This window comes from Elephantulus edwardii, unplaced genomic scaffold (assembly GCF_000299155.1).
Source record: "Elephantulus edwardii isolate Elephantulus edwardi_28Jun2011 unplaced genomic scaffold, EleEdw1.0 scaffold00257, whole genome shotgun sequence".
In the NCBI taxonomy this organism is placed as follows: domain Eukaryota; kingdom Metazoa; phylum Chordata; class Mammalia; order Macroscelidea; family Macroscelididae; genus Elephantulus; species Elephantulus edwardii.
The window spans coordinates 2,677,366-2,698,119 of record NW_006400007.1 but is presented as its reverse complement, the minus strand read 5'-3'; the positions used below and the strand labels follow the sequence as shown (position 1 = coordinate 2,698,119).

At 35.5% G+C, this 20,754-nt stretch overlaps 1 protein-coding gene across 1 annotated transcript in view; it reads left to right on the top strand.

Moving 5' to 3' along the window:
- LOC102874803 (breast carcinoma-amplified sequence 3-like) overlaps positions 1 to 20,754 on the top strand; it is a 347,132-nt gene that overhangs the window by 286,877 nt on the left and 39,501 nt on the right. Inside the window, exon 9 of the mRNA XM_006899471.1 lies at positions 19,180 to 19,330. Coding sequence (XP_006899533.1) covers positions 19,180 to 19,330 — 151 coding nt within the window. The remainder of the gene's footprint in view (positions 1 to 19,179; positions 19,331 to 20,754) is intronic.

Here is a 20,754-nt window from a genome sequence, read left to right as displayed (position 1 = left end):
TCGCCCTCGCGCTGCGTCGCCCTCGCGCTGCGTCGCCCTCGCGCTGCGTCGCCCTCGCGCTGCGTCGCCCTCGGAGTTGACTTTCTGGTACAATGAAATGTCTTGATGACAAATCATTCACTTAGTCATTACCATTGAGTCAGACCAACTCATAACTGATCCAATAGAGAGTTTTTGGAGACTGTAATTCAGCCAAGGGGATTTTTCTGTGGAAGCGCTGGTGGATTAGAATGAATAGGAGATGCCACCTTCGACTTAGTTGCACAGCTCCCTGTGGACTGCAGAACCAGAACTCCCTGACAAAAAACAGAAAAAGAAATGAGTTCTGATAGGTGGTTTCGTGTGCTATGGAGAAGATGAAACCAAGAGGAGGAATAAGGAATGCCTGGAAGTGAATACTGATTTAAGTTGAATGCTTATTCAGATTTTGGCATTTGAGCAGAGCGCTGATAGAAGTAGTATAGAAAGTCATCTAGGGAACATGTTTCAAGCAGAGGGAGCCGTTAGTGTGAAAAAGCCTTGAGATTGGAGTGTGCTGTGTGTGTGTTCAAGGAACAGTGGTGACTAGGTTAATGTGGTTGAAGCATACTAGCAGATGGGTTTAGAAGGGTCATCTAGCCAAATCACATCAGCCTGTTTTGTTTGCTTAGGTGGGGGTTTGGGTTTTGTTTTTTTATTTTAAATTACGAGGGGCACAGGAAAATGGAGGATTAGAAAATACAAAGGAAATGATAAAGAATGAATTGAGGTATTTATGGGGAAATGCATCTGTTGTTGGGCAAGTGTAGCACCTAGTGAGACCAGTTAGGAGACTATTAAAAGAAATCCAGGTGAGTATAAGGATCCAAGGGTGGAGGGGAGGGTGGAAGCAGAGGGGTGAAGTTGGGCAGGGAGGGGGGTTAATCATAGAGTCATACAATTTGATGGAGGCAGGGGGTAGAAAGGAAATGAGAAAGCTCCGGTGTGAAAAACAATGTGTTTCAACTTTGTAAGTAGACAGTATAAAATTAAAAAAAAAAAATTAAAAAAGCAAGAGATCTAGGTGAGAGAAGATGGAGCAAGGTTGTGAGAAGTAATTGGATTCTTGATATATTCTGACTGCAAGGCCTTCAGAAATCCTGACATATTGGATATCAAGGATAAGAGAAACGATTAGTAAGGATTCCTTAAGGCATTTCCCCTGGACAGCTAGTAGAATGGAGTTATCAACTGGAATGAAGTGACTATGGGCAAAGTGGAGTCAGTGGGTGGAGCAAAAAAATTAAGTCCGTGGATGAAAAGTTGCTGATTTGAATCCACTCAGGGCTGTCCCAGAAGTTCAGGTTTGTTAGTCTGTTTCTAAAAGACCACAGTCTTATAAACTGCTTGGACCATGGCTCTACTTTGACACACAAGGGGTCAAAATTAGCTGGAATCAATTGAATGGCAATGTACAATAACAATGTTAAAAAGAAAACTTCGAGATTAATCAGAACTGACTTTGACAAGCACTGTGGCAATTGGACAATTAAAACAGACATTCGGATGGCGGGGGAAGAAGAACAAACTGGGGAGGAGGGTAGAGAGAATGGTGCAGCAATGAAGGAATGAAAACCCCAAATCCCTGTAAATGTTCATTAAAACTAATAAAATTTAATAATAAAAAAATACTTCATCAGAGATTTTGGAAACCTAGGAATGAAATGTATTCTGAGAAAAGTTTTTAAAATGTTAAATGACTTGTTAAGTAAGAGAAAGACTAGGAAAACTACAAACATCCATTATTAGCTTTAGCAATGTAGAAGACATAGAACTTTGATGAGATCAGTTTTGGTAGGAGACTGATGAGAGTAGATTTTAGTAGGAAATGGGAAAGAGAATATTTTGGGCCCTTTCAAGGATCATTGATTGATGTAAACTGTATAAAGAAAATGGAGAAAAGTTAGAGGGGAAAAAGAAGTTGTAAGATTGCTTAGTGAATGGAAATTAAGAATGCTATAGCCCCAAACATGAAGTGTTAAGCACATTGATGAATGTGAAGAAACTGTCCTCTAAGAGAGCACTGGTGGCCTACAGGCAAGAAGCTGCACTGTAGACCCTGAGGCACACAGTTCTAATCAACCAGCTGCTCCTCAAAAAAAGGATGGGTAGTCTTCTCCTGTGTAATTAACTGCCTCTGAAAACCTGCTGGAAGGTCAGCTATGGGTATATAATAGTATATAATAAGAAGAAGAGGCTGAGATTTAATGACTTGTGACTCCCAAAAATATGTGCTGTAAATGCATGCCTTTAGGGACTCTGGTGGCTGCTAACCCAAAGGCCACACCTCTCTAGTGGTGTGAAAACTGTAAATTTGAGCCACTGGAAATGAAAATTCAGGATTGGCTCCAAAGGAGAAAAGCAAGCAGTCTCTTTTGATTTACAGCCTCAGTAACCTATTGGAGGTGGGGAGGAGGGAATAATTTATGCCTTTTGGTTGTAATCCCATTTAGGAATGGATTATTATATTAATGAACAGGATTAATGAGTCAGATTTTGCTTGTGTTTCTCTCTACTTTGTCTACTCTCATTAAGAATTTGAAAACCTTATGGAAGAATCAACTCAACAGCAATGTTTTGTTGTTTTGATTGATTGGTAGACCCTGTACTTACTGCTTACCATATTATGTCATTTGTGATGATGTTGTTGTTTGTTGTTATGTGACTCATAGCGACCCTATGTACAACAGCCCTAAACCCTGCTCTATCCTGTGCCAATTGCTCTGCCTCCGACACACTTATCCCGATCACCCCAGTCACTGAATCAATCCACCTCATAGAGGGTCTTCCCCTCCTGCGCTGTCCCTCCACCCTCCCAAGCATGATGTCCCTCTCCAAGGACCTGTCTCTCCCTACAACATGTGCAAAGTATGTCAGACGAAGCCCCAGAATCCTTGACTCCAAGGAATAGCCTGGTTTAACCCTCTCCAGGATGAATCTGTTTTCTTAGCAGTCCATGGTACATTCAGTACTCTTCCACAGCTCGAAGGCATCAGTTCTCCTTCTATCCTCCCTAGTCATTGTCCAACTCTCTGATGCATAACAAGTGATTGCAAAGACCATGGCCTGTATCAGGCACACCTTAGTCTCCAGAGAGACACCGTTGCTCTTGGGTACTTTAGAGAGGTCCCTAACAGCAGACTTTCCCATCGCAATACGTTTTTTGGTTTCCTGACTGCTGGTGCCAAGAGTGTTGACAGTGGAGCAGAGCAAACTGAAGCTGTGAACAATCTCAATCTCTTCACCATCCATCCTGATGTTGCCAATTGGTCCAATGGTGAGAATCTTTGTCTTCTTGACATTAAGCCTCAGTCCATACTGAAGGCTGCAGTCCTTGATCCTCTGCAGCAAGTGTATGAGGTCTTCCTCAGTTTCAGCAAGCAGGGTTATGTCATCTGCATAACGCAGATTGTTAATAGATCTTCCACCAATCCTGATGCCACACTTCTCCTCATAGAGCCCAGCCTCTCGGATGATCTGCTCTGCATACAGGTTGAAAAGCTATAGAGATAGGACACATCCCTGGCGTACACCCTTCCCAATTTTGAACCATCCAGAGTTACCCTGCTCTGTTCTGACAACTGCAAGTATAGGTTTCACATTAACACGATTAAATTTTCTGGGATTCCCATTCTTCTCAGAGTCACAGTTTGTTATGATCCACACAGTCAAATGCCTTTGCATAATCAGTGAAACACAGATAGACATTCTTCTGGTATTCCCTGCTTTCAGCTAAGATCCATCTAACATCAGTTACAATATCCCTAGCACCACGACCCCTTCTAAACCCAGCGTGGACTTCTGACAGCTCTCTGCTGATGTGCTATTCCAGTGGTTTTTGGATAATCTTCAGTAGAATCTTTCTTGCATGTGAAATTAATGATATTGTTCTGTAGTTTCCACACTCTATTGGGTCACCCTTCTTTGGAATGGGAAGAAATATAGATCTCTTCCAGTCATTTGGCCAAGTGGTTGTTCTCCAGATTTCTTGGCACAACTTGGTGAGCACATCCAGGGCAGCATCTGTTAGCTGAAATATGTCAATTGGTAATCTCCACTAATTGTGACTTCCTTGGCAAGAAGAACTTATAAAATGTAGCTACCATAGCTTCCTGACTCTAGTTTTAGACAAGTTACTTAATTATCTGTGATGTCTTTGAGCTATGGTGTTGGAAAAGAACACCGAACATCCCATGGACGGCCAAAAGAACAAACAGATATATCTTGGAGAGAGTGCAGCTGGGTTGCTTTTTGGAGGCAAGAATGTTGAGGCTGTGCCTCACATACTTGAGACATGTTGCTCGGAGGGGCTGGTCCTTGGAGAGGGACATGATGTTGGAAAGGGTGTAGGGTGGGTGAAGGGGAGCAAGACTCTGGATTGGGTGGATTGACACAATGACTGCTGCATTGAGCTCTTGTGTGTCAGGAAGTGTGAGGATGGCACAGGATAGAACTAGGGGTCGCTGTGAGTTGTGTTTGACTCTGTTGCACCTAACAACACAACAACAGCAATTTCATGCCTGTAAAAGGAACATAATCAAATTATTCACCGTTAGCGAGTTACTTTTACTTAGACATAATTAAGGATCAAAGCATTTGGAAGGCATCATTAGTATTGTTGCCACCACTATTATGGAAGAGATAGAAAGAACTAATTAATTCTAATTGTGTTAGTATAGTGACTTATCCAGAAAACAATTAAAATGAGTGATTGAATAGTAAATGAGTGAGGAAAATAAAATTTATAACATCATTGATTTCTGTAGTGTTATTTGACTCAGTATTTTTAAATTTTACTGGCACATACATTGTCTCTAAAATAAGATGAGCATAAAGCAGAAAATGGTAGTGATACATATAATTCTAATGTATTAGGAAGTATAATATGGTAAATAATTCTTTCATTTCTTAATTTTAAAAATAGGGTTGGGTTTGGGTTTTTTCCCCATTTTAGGTTCAAATATACAGGGTCCACTCTGTTAGAAGACTGTTAAGGTATTCCCCCTTCACCCGCTCCCATTTCCATGGACGAAACAAGGATTTGGATTCGGGGTTCTTCGAAATTTCTCCCTTCCAGTTGTTCCTCAAGGAGGAGTTAATCTTTTAAGTCACAGCCTTTTCCATTGAATTCCATATTATGCTTCTTCCAAATAGAAAGTAGTTGATGAGACGAAAAAACCTTTGGAAGACGGCTCTCTCTGATTTCTTCGACTTGAAGCCTCCATTTTTCAGTAAAGTGCTTTTGAATAACTGGCAACATCACTTTTTAGCATCTGTATAATACATTCCTTTTACCACTCAGAGACTCTGTTTATAGCCTTCATTTGATGGTTTCTTGTAATTATTTACTTTTGTTGATCAGTAGTTTTCTTGAGACAGACCACATCACAATTGTAAATACAAAGCAACCACACATTTCAGCCTTATATGGTTTCACCTACTTAAGACAATCAATAATAATGTGATGTTTCTTGACTTCTCCTTCCACATCTCTATTTACTTGTGGATTGAAGTTTCCATTTGTATGTTTTAATTTTTGCCAAGAAAAATCAATCATATGCACTGTAGCTCTGCTTTAAATTTTATGCCTCATATGACATAGAGTATATAAATAGTATGTATGTTTTATATGGGGGGGGGAAATCTTCTTTTAGGCTATCTTAGTTTAGTACCTAGTTTTTACTGAGTTTTATTTTTGGTGTGTGTTTTATCTAGTATAGATGCCATTTTATTTCAGATTTGTTTTTTGTAAATCTACGGACGTTTTCCTGGGGAATTTGTTATGTTACACATTCTAAAATTTAAAAAAAAAATGATAGCTATAGCATTATTCTACTCTAAAGCTTTCAGAACGCCAAGATCCTACATATTTTCAGTATTTTACTGAATGTTACTTTCTATAATTTCTCAGAGTGACCAGATAAATTCTTTTGGGAAAGTCAATTAAAGAGAATGACCTCATCCATACCTTCCTGAAAACAGCTTGCTTTCCTTTAAGATGCACTAACTGAAAAAAACCCACCCAATCAATAAAGATAAAGTAACTTTTGAAGGAAATAAATTACTTGTGTAGTCACAATATCATATTGTTTCTTAATTATACTTTAAAATTTAAGATGATAAAAGTAAGTTAAGTCCTTAATTTTTTAAAAACATTTTACCTGTTGAATGACATTTTAAAAACGTTCTTAAAATTAAATAAATGTCAGTTAAATAAATTAGCAGTTGAAACTAATGAGGACTTTATTTTGGTTTTTCATTACTCTCGAAATATTTCACCATTTCTATTTCCATTTTTACCTGTCAAATCATGGATTTTGGGTTTAGAAGTATGGTTTTTAAATTGTTGATGAGGCCTGCCTCTAGAGGGCGATATTTTATTAACTTCTGTGTGATTGTAATCATGGCAGCCCTGCCATGAACTTAGTGTTCAATGGCTGTTGATGTTTTATCAGATCATATCAGCTCAGCTGCCCTTTTATTACGTTTTCTATTATTTGTTCTTCAAAGTATTTTAGAAAATTGGACTTTTGAAATAAGTTCTTATCAGTTCCTTTTCTTTTTGAGTACTCTATCCAGATACCTAATGTAACTGTATTTACAGTCCCAAGTAAAATCTTTTAGTTATATCACTTGAGTAAGCACTAACACTATACTCTGAAAATCTTTCTTTGATTTTCTGTGTATTGCAATTTAAGGATTTTATTTTTATTCAAAATGCTGCCAGAGTGACTAAACTCCTGCATTGATCAGCTTTATTCAATCTTTTAAAATAAGTGGTTGCTAAAATACTCGGAGTAGTGATTCTCAAACTTTTTTTTGGAAAGCATATTACATCCTTTAAAATTGTGTATTAACAATTATTAACTATGCTAGTATTTACTTAGATGTGGTGTAATTTGCTGTATTGGATAGTAAAAACTCACTCACTACCATGAGTCAGTTCCAGCTCATGGCAACCTTCCATCAGGCTTCTGAAGCTGTAAATTGCAAGGTAGGAGATTGCTCATCTTTATCCCTAAGAGCCCCTACTGGGTCTGACCACTGGCGACATGCAGCATTTGGGTTAGCAATGCAGCTTATTACAGCATATGCCACCAGAGAAATTATTTTAAAACTTGAACATATAAATACTTTATGAAATTAATTCTTTTCTAAAACAATTTTTTTCTGAGGTGGGATGTTATTTTATCTTTTTTAAGAATCTCTTTAAATTTAAATGCCTTTCTTAACAAAACAAATGAACTGTCTCTTATGCTTCTGCATATAAACACATTATGAGACCTTTGAAAAACTCCAGTGTATACTTGTGAGGGAATATGAGTGGAAAAGTCTTATACTATTTTGAAGATGATTTTGACCTTGGAGAGCTGTTTGTAGGGTTTTGGAGATCCCTTAGGATGACAAGACTTTATTTGAAAACCACTGACGAAAGGAATCATGTAATAAGACTGATCATTTATAATATCCTCCTTTTATTTTACAGATGTAAGTAACATTGTTTATTTCTTTGTAAGATAATTGTTATTTTTGAAGGGATTTTTTTGCTCCTTCCTTGCATTATCTCTCTTTCCTTTGAGTTTCTTTTTCTGTTTGTTTGTTTTTTCATGTTAGGGCAGTGGTTCTCAACTTTTGGTGAACATTGTAATTAGCCTGGATAGACGACTTTAAAAATACTGATGCCTCGGCTTCATTTCAGACTGATGAAAACAAAGTAATGGCTTCATTGTTAGTATTTTTGGCTGGTCATTCTTGTTTTTATTCAAGGTAAGCTACCCAGGATTTGGAAGCCTTCTTCATCCCAAGAAGGAGTTCTCGCTGCTTCTGGCGTAGAGTGCTTGAGACTGATTAGCAGTGCATCTAGCTATTGGTTTATAGAAAATTGAGAAAATGACAATTTTTTTAAATCTAGTTATAGTACTCAGAATAGCTACTAGCTCTTCTTTTTTCCTTTCATACATTAATATTTTTTTTTCTTACAAAGTTCCTGTACATTGTGTTTCACACTATCCGTCATTCACATTGCATTTCATACAGTCATTCTTACTCATTATATTTTATAAAACTAATCAACTTTAAATTATGCCCACCATTGTCCTGGCTTTATAGATCCCTGCCGTATCTTTCCCATTTGTTCTTAGGTCTTTGAAGTAGATAGGTGTCACATATACGTCACTGTTGCCTCACTTTTCCATTACAGAAGAGAATTCTAATCAAGTTTCCATATTTCTGTGGATATTTGAAGCTGATATTTTTATTTGCTAAAGTGAATAAGTAGAAAAGATATTAAAATCTGAAAATGTAAATATGATAGAATGTTGGTGAAGGAATTGGATGTGTACTTCTCTACATACTTTTCAAAAGTAAGTCTATGTATATGTTGGTTTTGGGGGAAATTGGAAAATCAGAGAATGGAGTTAGACTTCTTGACCATTGTCTGGATTATTAACCCAAATAAATAGATTTAGAAATTATCAGACTTGGGAGTAGCTGGCCTGGGAAGCCTGAAGCTTAAAATTTGAGCAGGAGCTAAAAATTTGACTGCTAGTTCATAACAGTTAATTAAAAAATATAGCAAGATTGAGGTCAGTGCTATGCCAGGATTATGCATACTGAGAAATAGGAACTGTGATGGTTCTTAGCATAGTGGGGTGCAAGGCATTTTAAGTTCAAATGTGAATAAGAAAAAGAAAGAAATTTAAGGTTCATTGAAAGAGTTAATAACATTAGATTATGTATTTTTGCAGGTGAAAACATTAAAGCTAAAACGAGGCTTATGATAGCTGGTTTAGAATGAAAAGAGTAGAGTTAATGTGGGCATTGTTGGCAATGAGTCCAGAAAATCAGTAGTTGTGTGCTGCTAAGTCTATTTGACTCATCAAACCAACCTGACCTGGTAAGACAGAGTCTCTGAGGCTGTAATGTTTACAAATTGGATGTCAAATCTTTTCTCAGGCCGCTAGGGACAAACTAGCAACTTTTAATTAGCAGCCTGGTGCTTTACCATTGTACCATCAAATGACCTTTGAGAGGATATAGGCCGTGCCATTATCTGTGTTTAAACCATTCTTTTTCAGCTATTAGGTACCTAGGGACATCTGATGGCCTGGTGGTAAGGATTGTTCTGTCAACCCAAAAGCGTGTAGTTTGAATGTGCCAGCTGCGTGGTGGGATAAAGATGGGCATGTGATTACCTGCCTCCGAAAACCCACTGGAGGGCCAACTATGAATCAGATTTTCTAGAAAAGGAATTTTTGTGTATAGGTAAATTCACAGTATTACTTTTTTTGGGGGGGGAAGTTTAGTAGGAAAGTATTTTAATTGCTTAATTAATATTTGTTATGGTATGCCAAGTTTTATTTCTTTTTTTTAGTGGACAGTTCTCTTTCACAAATTGTTGAACAGCTAAATTGAATATGGGTTTCCTGTTTTCTTCTTGAGTACAATATGTAAGCATATTTTGATTAAAAAATATTTTATATTTTTAGGCTGGAAATGAAATATATGTGACTGTAAAGGGCTTTATCTTCTCTGTTCTTAAAAATGTACTATACTCCCATTTTTGTATGATTGTTAATATCTTTTGCTCTTTCCCATCTGAAGGAAATGCATCTTTGACACTTCTCATGACCTGAGTCATGCTGCTGAAATAGAGCCAGAAAGTATTCTTAACAGTCATGAGTAAAATAGGAAGGCTTCTGTGGGGATGAGAGGAGTGCTTTTGAGGAGGGTGTTGGTGTAAGGGAGAGAGAGATTGTTAAGCAATTTTATTTTGGTTTATATATTTTTCATTTTAATTGCTCACATTTTTCTACTTTGTTGTTCAACTGAATGTACTTTGATTTTAATATTTAATTATTCCTCAAGTACACAGTGTTTAATGTTGTTAAAAATGACAAGTTCAACAAATGTTGAGTTAAATCATTTAGTTCTTCAAGTCCAAAAACTGGACTTTAAGTTTTGCAGTTCAATACTTCGTTTTGATATAGAGTGTTTATTTTTATTTTAGAACCATCTTTCAATATTTATATCTTAAATGATCACCATTCAAAGTAATAAAGTTTTATTTATTAAATCTAGGCAATAGTTTTCCACGTTTTCTCCTTACTCCTCAAATAGTTAAGAACTTCTGTTTTCTTGTTGATGTGATTTATTTATTGTGAAATGAGAATGGTCTTGGGAGAGTTGATTGTACAATATTTTCAGGAAAAAATGTCAATGAAGAGTTTATACTGTGGAGAGCTTGTTCCATTCCAAGCTTTTGGTGTAAGTGATACTAGACTAAAAGTATAAATTGTTGAGTGACTGACTGCTCAATTCTATGGAATTTTTTTTTTAATGAGGTTATTCACAAAGGTTAAAACTGATCATTTCTGAACTTTTAGTTCCACTAGGCTACTTGACTATAGTTCAGATGAATGGGAAACCCTTGTGGGTGTTTTAAATAATCTGCATCTTGACATAAAAGACCCTGTGTACTCACAGAATAGACCCTTCAACAATATGAGTTTGGACTGTGGAGGTCCACTTATATGTGTATTTTTCTTTTTTTCTATTGCTGTTGTGGTGAGCTCAAGTGTTGTGGATGAGAGCTGGTTAAAACAGTGTGTGAAACTAATTATCTCCATGTGAGCAATTCCTCAGATAATGGTATTGCTTGAGCTCACTGCAGTAACTAATAGGAAAGAACATCTGCATGTAAGTGGACCCAAACAGTTGAAACCTTGTTTGCCAGTGGTCAACTGTAGATCCTTAAAAAGGAATTTGCTTTGTCGCCGTAGTGTTAAAGATACTCTGACTTATGGTTTTGATTGTTGAAAGAGTGATGAGCTATAGTGCCAATAATACTTAAAATTAATAGCAAATTGTTCAGACATTTAAAATACATATAAAATATCAACTCTCAAGAAATTTTCTTTTATCATAGAGTCTTGCAGTAATGAACCAAGGTAGTAAATTCCTGTTTATAGGGAAGAGATTTTTGTCTATCCATTTTATAAATTTGGAATAACTGTGTGATTGAGACTGAATTATGAAAACAAAAAATCATTGAAGAGATGCCATAATATAGTAAAGAGAAAATAAAGCCAAATTTTCCTTCAGTGTATTGTAGTGCCTCTACCCATAGACTTTTTTCGCTGAAACTTCCCGGACTTTTTTCTTATATTTCATTAAAATCCTTGTCAACTGCTTTCACTATTTTCATCCTTTTCTGTCTTTGCACCTTATAAATATGTTTCAGGCACTTCATATCATCTCCTTTTCCAGGTGTATTTTGCGTTTGTGTGTCTTTGACATTCTTTATTCTGGAACCTCCTTAGTACTCCTTTGAACAGTGCTGGAGTACACTTACTCTTCTTAGAATTTTTGCAATAATTACAGCTTCTTACTTCTTATAACTTCCAAAAATATTTAAATTTTATCTTTAAAGAAAAAAATTATATGTAATAGTTTTCAACACCAAGATCATATTTAAAATATGAGAATAGGAAAGGTGTTTGATAATATATATAAGTTTTCATCTACTTATCAATGCCATTTTTGTTTTCCTGATAGTCCAGCTTTAATTCTGCTGGACACTACTGTCAAGCTCTTTGCAGGCTACTTTGTATGTAACAGGGGAAAGTGATGACAATATTATTTATAGCCTCAATCCCCATTTTGCATAAACTTGGATTCTTATTTTCAGCTCCATTTTGTAAGACATTTCTCTTTCCTTCCTACCTCCTCACATCTTGCTGAAATACCTTTAGTGATTTCTGTGATGATGGGAACTGTATCCTAGAAAAAAGAATTGAAACTTTTTCCTTTGCTTGAAATGTGTCCAGATATGTAGTATTTCTACCATTTGCTACCCTATAATAAGTAAAATTATAGGGGAGAGAGAAGTTACCTAAATAATTTGGTGATTGTGTTAATAGACTTAAAAACAACTATATGTGTATATTATTCATTTTCTTTTAATTGTATATTCACCTCTCCTCAGCTACTGTGAACAAGCATTGCTTCCGCCCAGTTTGGTATGTGGGTCAGAAGGCACTGTTTCTCACCAGGGCGCTGCTGTTTCCTCTTCCTTCTTGAGTAGATTACAGATTATACTGGAACATGCCTGAGAAAAGGTCAAAAAGAAGGGTGAAAGTCCTGGAACTGCAGCTGGGAAGCTTGTCATTCTCATCTAGGGTTGGAGGGGTGGGGGGGGAAAGAGAGACAAAGAGTGAAAGACTGAAACTCTTAGCCCAACCAAAAACAGTCCATGTGCAGGAAATTCCCTTCGCACAGGCTACTTCTTATATGTTCAGAAAGGATTTATTTGGTTTTGATTAAATAATTATCGAGTGTTTGGTTGAGAAAGCTTTAAAGTTAATTAGATGGCAAGCAAGAGCTAGCAATGTTTTTAACTTTTCAGAGCTCAGCTTTTTAGTGATTGTTTCAAAACAAGCTTACCATTGTATTCTTTTTGAAGAGTCTTTTCTACTAGAGAGTTAACTAAGTTAAATCCATTGGTATATTTTGTGTTTTTTATCCTTGTCAATTGCACAGCAGGATATTAAAAGCAGACCAAAAGCTTTGGTCTTCTGGGTAAAGCAAAAAATACCTCCTGCCTAACCCTCATGAGCCCCATCAAACTTACTACTCAATTTTTATTTTAGAAAAATATGAACAAGGTAGGGAATAGAGCATCTACTTGTCTTAGAAAAGGGAAGGTGGTAGAATGAAGATAATATATTAATTGGGAACAAGAATCATCACGGGTGCCAGAGAATCATACTATCATTGGCTTTCAGGGTGTCTCATGAATTCAAAATGCATGAGCTCAAAATATTAGCAGATATGGACACTGTGGGATTATGTCCTAGAACAAGAATAAATCTTGTTGATAAGTGTATAGAGATGTGATAAGAAAGGACTTATATGATACAATTAAAGAAGTAAGAAAGCTGTTATAAAAATTTGGAAAAGTTGAAGAACAGGGACTGTGTCCGTGATAAGGATGCTAAGAAATTATTTGCTGTGCTCACCCATAAGTTAGAGTCATTATTGTCTCATGCATTTTGCTTTTTTTAAAAAATGAATGTATTGTAAAAATAAATTTACACTAGTTTGCCATGTTTATATCTCTTTAACCCTTGCTTGTAATGACAAAACAAACAAACAAAACCACCCTATGTTTATTTATTTTCCAAATTCTCCATTTGATTAGCTTTATTCCATAATGGTTCTTTTCTCACTTGATTTGTTCCCAGAGAACAAATCTTTTGATTTCATTATTAACAAAAGGACAATTAACTTTTGCTTTCAGAAACTTATAGCAATTCTCCCCTTTCTCTCTGTTAATGTTTAAGACACTTATTCGCTGTAACACTGATTCCTTGATTACTCAGTGTTATTTTAGCTGATTACATTTGTTTCAGTAGACAGTATGCCATTTTTGTCTGTAGAACAGGAATATTCATATAATTTCATGTCTCATTGTTTTTCTCTTCTTTTTTGTATTTGAGAAAAAAATGCATGTTGTATGTGTGTATACACATATACATGCACACCCCCCCCTTACTCTGATATACTGATATTAATTGAAATGGTTGACAATTCTAAGATCTGGCCTTAGAAGTCCTTGCAGTTGGCAGTTTGCCACATTCACATGTTCTCACATCACTGCATTCAGAAGCTAAGAATACCAACCTGGCAGCTTCTGCAGAGAAGGTAAAGATAAAACAGAAAGGAGTCTAGCTTGCAGCCACATTACCTGGGAGTTGCTGCTGATGTCTTTTCCACAAATGTCCAAGTTTGTCAAAGCCCAGTAAATCTTGGAAAGTTTATTTTCCTTGTAGCATCTGTGTTTTATAATGGGTCTTTTAATTTGTTTTTACTTTGTCTGCAGGGATTTCTTTTGTCCGGAGTTTTCAGACTCTTGTCTTCTTTTTTCCTGTGGAAGTGAGCCTGTTAATGATGACTGGTTTGGGAATATGCCTCTTTGCAAAGCTGACCTGACAGACTATTCCTTCAGTGTAGCAACAAAGCCCATTGTTATCTCTTCTGTTCACTTTTATCCGCAAGCTAATCCATTTTTCCTCTGTGTTTTTCTTGTATGGAATCCCTAGAAAACATAATCTGGGACAGTGAATAAATGAAAAAATGGCATTTTGAAGTTAGCATATTTTTTAGTTAACAGATCATACTTTATCAATTCCTGTACACAACTAGTGGTACAAAAATGCATGATAGTAACTAAAAGTCCTTGAAGTTAATTGTGCTGTTCATATTTTCTTTTGTGAAAATGCAGGATTGTTTAAATGGCTGAGACAAAAAAATGAATTCCAATTCTTTGAGTGCCTTATATTGCAGCATTAAAAGCAATACTTTAAATAAACAAGCAAACATCTAAACACAAAACAACATCAAGGGATTTTTTTAAAAACTTCTGATATTTAAATGACCTCCCCCCTTTCAAGTGGAATTTCTGCTTTAATTCATTGAGAAACCACTTTATTGGCACTTGGGAGCCTTCTTCTCCCCCTCACCCCTCCTCCTGCCCCAAAGGACTCCATCTATCTTGGGGACTGGTAAATCTCTAAAGGATCAAAGCTCTAGTGGATTTGGATAAAAACCCAAGAGCCTGAAGGCTTAAGCAAAGTTTATCTATATAGAGTATGCCCAAAAAACCGAGATGAGAGTCTTAGAAGAGCTGACTTTCTCATGAGATTTTTGAGACTTCCTCTGTCTGGTTGTGCCAGAAATACTGTGAGAATATCCATTCTCATAGCATTTGTCACTTACAGGTCCTGTCCCAGCTGGAATTTAAAAGTATAATGGTGCATGAAATAGTATATGCCTTTTATGAAGTCTATTTATTACCAAAAATGGCAATTAAGTAATCACTTCTTTTTTTTTTTTTCACTTACGTAGTAAAGTAAAACAAAAATAAAGAAGGTAATGAAGGTAACATCTACCATTCATGTAATAACGTTCCTAAATGCCTCAGAAATTTTTAATTTTTTTATTGTTGACATGTATATTCCAGAGAGGTGGTGAAAAGAAATAGTGTTATTGTGTCTATAAAAAGAGAAATTGATTAATATAATACTGGAGGGAATTTTCACTACTTCTAAGACTTCGTATACTGTAGGTTTCTTATTATTCCTTTTGTGTAAGAGACTTCAGGTGTGATGAATCATCTTAGGTTGGAAATTTAGTCTTGTTATAAAACCAAATTAGCAATCTAGGTATCTTTATCTGTTTTCAGTGAATTAAATCCCTCAAGGGTTCCATAAGAGAGAGATGGTCAGTCTCTTCCCTTGTCATTTACAGCCTCCTGAAAACCTACTGGAGGGTCATCTGTGAGTTGGTTGTGACTTGACAGCAGTGAATTGATTTGCTGAAAATGGAATAAGCATGTTTATGGATTAGAAGAGTTCCATTAAAAATTACTTTATATTGGTTTGCATGCAAAATTCATATACATTATGTTTTGTTTATGTGTATTTTGTCTCATATTCCTCTGTTCGTACTGTGTTTCATAGTATCATTCCCATGCACTGAAGATTTCATGTTTTAAGATGGTAAAAAGAAAAACCCAAACCTACTACCATTGAGTCATTTCCTACTCATGATGACATTCTTATCAGTTAATAATGCTGTAAATCTTTATGGGAGGAAAGTCTCTCATGTCTTCTGAGGAGCGACTGATGGAGAAGAACATGCGCCTTCTGACAGCTTGCTCTGTATGTTTTGCTCTCCTTGTGAGGATCATGTTGGCTGTACTTTCTTTAAGACAGATTTGTTCTTCTGATAGTCCATGGTTTATTCAATATTCTGCCAATACACAATTCAAAGGTATTGCTGCTACTTCACCTTTGTTACCCATAGCCCTACTTTCATATGAAAAGGAAGCAGTTGAAAAAACTACTCTCTATGGCTTGGATGAGGCACATCTTAAACTGACATACTTGTCCTTTAGCACTTTGGGAGGCCTAGACAGCAGATTTGTCCAGGGCTACACATCTTTTGATTCTTGTTGCTATCATGAGTATACATTGGTAGCCCAAGGAAAATATAATCCTTGACAACTTCTATCACTTTTCTGTTTATCATGATGTTGCCTGTTGTTCCAGTGGTGAGGAATTTTGTTTACCTGATGTTGATGTATAATCTACATTAAAAATCTTTTATCATCTTCAGTAAGTGCTTTAAATTTTGACTCTCCACAAGCAAGGTTGTTTCAACTAATCTTCTTCCAATCCTCATGCCACATTCCTTCTTCATCCAGGCCAACTTCTTGAACAATTTGCTCAGCATAAAGGTTGAGTAGTTGATTTTTTTAAACCATGCAGTTTCTCCTTATTTTGTTTAAACAACTGCTTCTTGATCTGTGTGCACGTTTCACATGAGCACAATTATGTGTTCTGAAATTATCATTCTTCTCAGAGTTACCCATAATTTATTATGATTCACGTGGCCAATTTACCTACAGAGTCACTGCAATTTCAGCAGACTTCTTAATGGAAATTGACAAGATATAGGTAAAAGCAATACGTTTTGTTGTGTACTGTGTCTCATTGAAGGCAGGCAAAAAACTACAGTGATTTTCTTTAGGGAATAATAAACCCCCCAAAATTAGTTTATTAAGATTTTCTGTTTGTTTCTTTACACTTCCATGGGATAAAAGATCCCTAGACTAATATAATAGGAATATGAATTTTTAAAGCCTTGTCTTCAAAAATTTTTCCAAGTTTTTGGCTAAGAGTGCATGTGATTTCAGAAGGTTGGTTAGGAACCTGATTTCCAATGTCACCTTTATTTGCTTGGCTGGGAATGAAGTCAACACTTTGGAATATTATGGAAATGCAATGAAATGAAAGTTTTTCTTTCCCTGTGGTTTGTATCTGAAAAGCACTTTGTTGCTGCGGTAATGAGGCTAGCTTTTGTCTTTATATTTCAAACCATTCTGTCCCTGAGATTTGTTGTTTATTTTCATTTCATAGCTGTAGATTGGAAGGTGGTGACAATGCAGCACATTTCCAAGTGGATGTATTTGTCCCAGAAAATAGTATTTTCCCTTTATAATGTTCTAATCTTTGTTCTATGAGTGGTTGTAAGTTAGTTCTATTCATTATAAACAGGCAGTACTGATTAGCTAAGAATTTCCAATAAAAAGTAACTGAAAATTTAGAAATTTGTCATTAGCTAAGCCTAGCTGTTAAAATGAAAGAAAATTTCAGTGGCCATTGTCTTGTTACAGGCTTCAGTTATTACAGTATTGAAGCAGTAGATATTATGTTGTTGCTTTGTACCATCAAGTCACAAATGACCCAGAGCCAACCCTCCAGCTGTTTTTCAAAGACATTAAATCGCCCATCTTTCTCCTATGGAGCAGCTTACAGATTCAAACCACATACCTTTGTGTTGGCAGCACAATTACTTGCTACTAAGCACCATAGCTTCTTACAGACATTGTAGGTTGTATATTTAGAGCACTAGGCTAAAAACAAGTAGGAAAATTCTTAAACTTCTGTCTAGAAGGTTGTGGCAGACCTCATTTAAACTAGAGATTTTTGTTAAGTTGGTTTTGGTTTGTGTCCATTATTAATGTTAAACTGACTGACAGGTAAAGTAGAACTGCTCCACAGAGTTTTCTTGGCTGCCATCTTTATAGAAGCAGATCACTAAGCCTTTTTTCTATGGTGTTACTAAGGGAATCTGAGCTCCTGTGTTTTATTTTTAATGTAAATTGAGCCACTCATGGACCTCATGAGCCATCACAACAAGTGTATGTCCATTATTAGGTTTTCAAATAGCATTTGACTAATTTTTTCCTCCTTTACTAATAAAACCTCTCCAGTTATTATAAATGTAAATATAATATATATAAAAAGAAAATCTAATAAAAATCATAGTAGAAAATTTTGTGATCTTGAATTAAGTAAATAATTATACAATTCAACACCAGAAGTATAAAAGAAATTAATATAGTACTTCATTAAAAAAAACAAAAAGACTTTATAAAACAAAAAAAACCAAGAAGCAAGCTGAAAGAAAATGTTCATAAATCATACATTTAATCACTTATATAAAAATTACTCTCTAAGATCCAGAAATAAACTCTTGTACTTTTTATTTTTAAACCCCCCAAACAACAAACCTTCATAGCCATTGACTCAGAACTGCTAGGTGACCCTCCCGCAAGTTTTCCAAGGTTGTAAACTGAAAAGGAGAGAAGATTGCCAGTCTTTTCCAGCAGAGCAGCTGGTGGATTCAAACCACCTGCCTTTTAGTTGGCAGTGCAACTCTTTACCATCAGGCCACCAGAGCTGCTTTTACATTTTTGTCAGTTGATTTTTAATTAAACTGCCAGAACAATCCTGTGGGGGAAAACAGTTTTTTCAACAAATGGTGCTAGGACAACTGAATATCCAACATTGATGTTTGAACACCTAGGATCCTCATACTATCTACAAAAAATTTAATTTAAATAGATGAGGGAACTAAGTATAAGATCTAAAGCTACAATACTGTTAAAAGAAAAATTAGGCCTAAATCTTTGTGATTTTGGGCTACACAGCATGTTCTTAGATATGACAGCCAAAAAGCACAAGCAACAAAAGAAAAATCAATTATACTTGCTCAGAACTGAAAACTTTAGAAATTTTGCTTCAAAGGGTACTGTCAAGAAAGTGGAAAGACAACCCACAGAATAAGAGAATATATTTGCAAATCATGTATATGACTTTTTGTTCATTTTCATCTTGTGTCTCATGCTTAGACTCTAATGAGGTCCTTCTGCCCTCGAAGTGTCACATGTGGCTGCCATATTTTCTTCCCTACTTAATCTTAAGACCCAATACTCTTCGATACTAATTTAGACCTTCCAATTGTACTTTCTCTTACTTTGTTCATTGACAACTATCTGATTATAATTAAATGGTAAATTATTTGTATAATTATTTAACATCTACCTGTATTCTGTTCTCTTATCCCCAAATACTATTTATAATTGAGCCATACTTGGTGTAATCAAAATCCTTTTATTTCTTACTATCCATATAATTATCCTGGAATCAACTTTAGTTACCGTACTTTGAATAGTTAGTGAAAGCTTCTATCATTGCAATGCTTTCAGAGATAGGAAAGCATCTTTTGATAGTTTTATTTGTCTTTTCATAGGGAAGCTGAACAGCCAGGATTCCTACAACAATTTTACCAACAACAACCCTGGCAACCCTCGACTCTCTCCTCTCCCCAGCTTGATGGTAGTGATGCCTCTCGCACAAATCAAGCAGCCGATGACATTGGGGACCATCACCAAACGAACAGGGTAAGGCCACAGGCTTGAAACATTTTAATAGCTATTTCAGTGGGTTAAATGCATAAAAATAAAACACAACGTTTTCTCTGTTTGGCTTTGATTATGTTCTTTATTTCCAGCCCACAAGAGACTTTTATTGCAGCAGATTGAGTACAGAGTTACAGAACTTGAATAAACATACTCTCACACAACCATGCACACACACATTCAATAGAAAAAAGAAAGCAGTGACAAGTTGTGAAAACTGGTACTGGCTAATACAGACCAGATCCATGCCCTCAGTTTTATACTTAATGCTGGTGGCTTTGCTTTCAAGTACTGTTTCATTTTCTTGTGCTTGAAGACATGATCTGGTTTCATGATGATTACCAAATTTTCTCTCATACAAATACTAATGAGAGCATTTTAGATGAGGGCTATGTTGTCAGTGCCTTTTAACAAATCACAGTATTGATACAGTAATATTATGAGTAGTGTTTAAATCTAAAGTAAAAAATTGACTGGTTAAAAATTGATTAGTCGAAATTGGTCATTAACTCCCTTGATTTTTAAAAGGCTTATTTTAGCTATTTAAAAATGTTCTATCTGCTAAGATTATAAAATTATAATTTCTTTGGTATCTTTGAAATCCTTTTTGTGAGGAGAAATATGCCTCTTAGAAATGAGGCCTTTGAGCTCCAGATTTCACTTTTAGATAGAAGCTGGCCTTTTCCTTTGCTAAGGTAGAGGGATGTATAGCTATAAAAGTTACCCTATCTCTGTATAATGAAAAATTGAATTTATGGCCTATTAGGAAGAAAGAAGAGTTACTGAAGCAGGGAATATAGTACCTAGGTTCCAAATAAAACATTTTATGGAACAGATAATTTGGTTTGTATACATTTTAATTGATTTTAGATTTTTTTATTTTGTGTTCAGAAGAAGTTTAATTTTAAATTAAATTTTTTACTTCCTTTTCTATTTTAATTTCTTTATTTTAAATAAGAAAACAGGAGTGACTGTGTAATGTAGCATTTGTTTTTAAGATTAGCTCATTGTTTCTTTGTATGACATTAAATTCCTGGAATGTAGAATCAAATAAAAAAATGGAGCTAAGCTTTGAATCATAATTTTTAAATTATTTTTCCACTCTGAATTCAGACTACACAATTCTGGTGTGTGTTTTTTTAATACACAAAAGCATAATTGTACCTTCATTATTCCACTAAGCATCATACAATTTTGCAAAGTTCTAAGGAATTTTATATTGTCTTTCCTGAATTTATTGGAATTAATATTCCAAATTGTTTTACAGTTTAATTTTGCTTCTAGAGTGATGAGATTATGATACAGAATTTGAAAGATTACTGGTGACTTTAAGGCATATTCTGATGTTTTGTTTCTGGGGTTTTATATTGTTTTATGAAACACAAGAAGTATATTGTTGTTGTTGT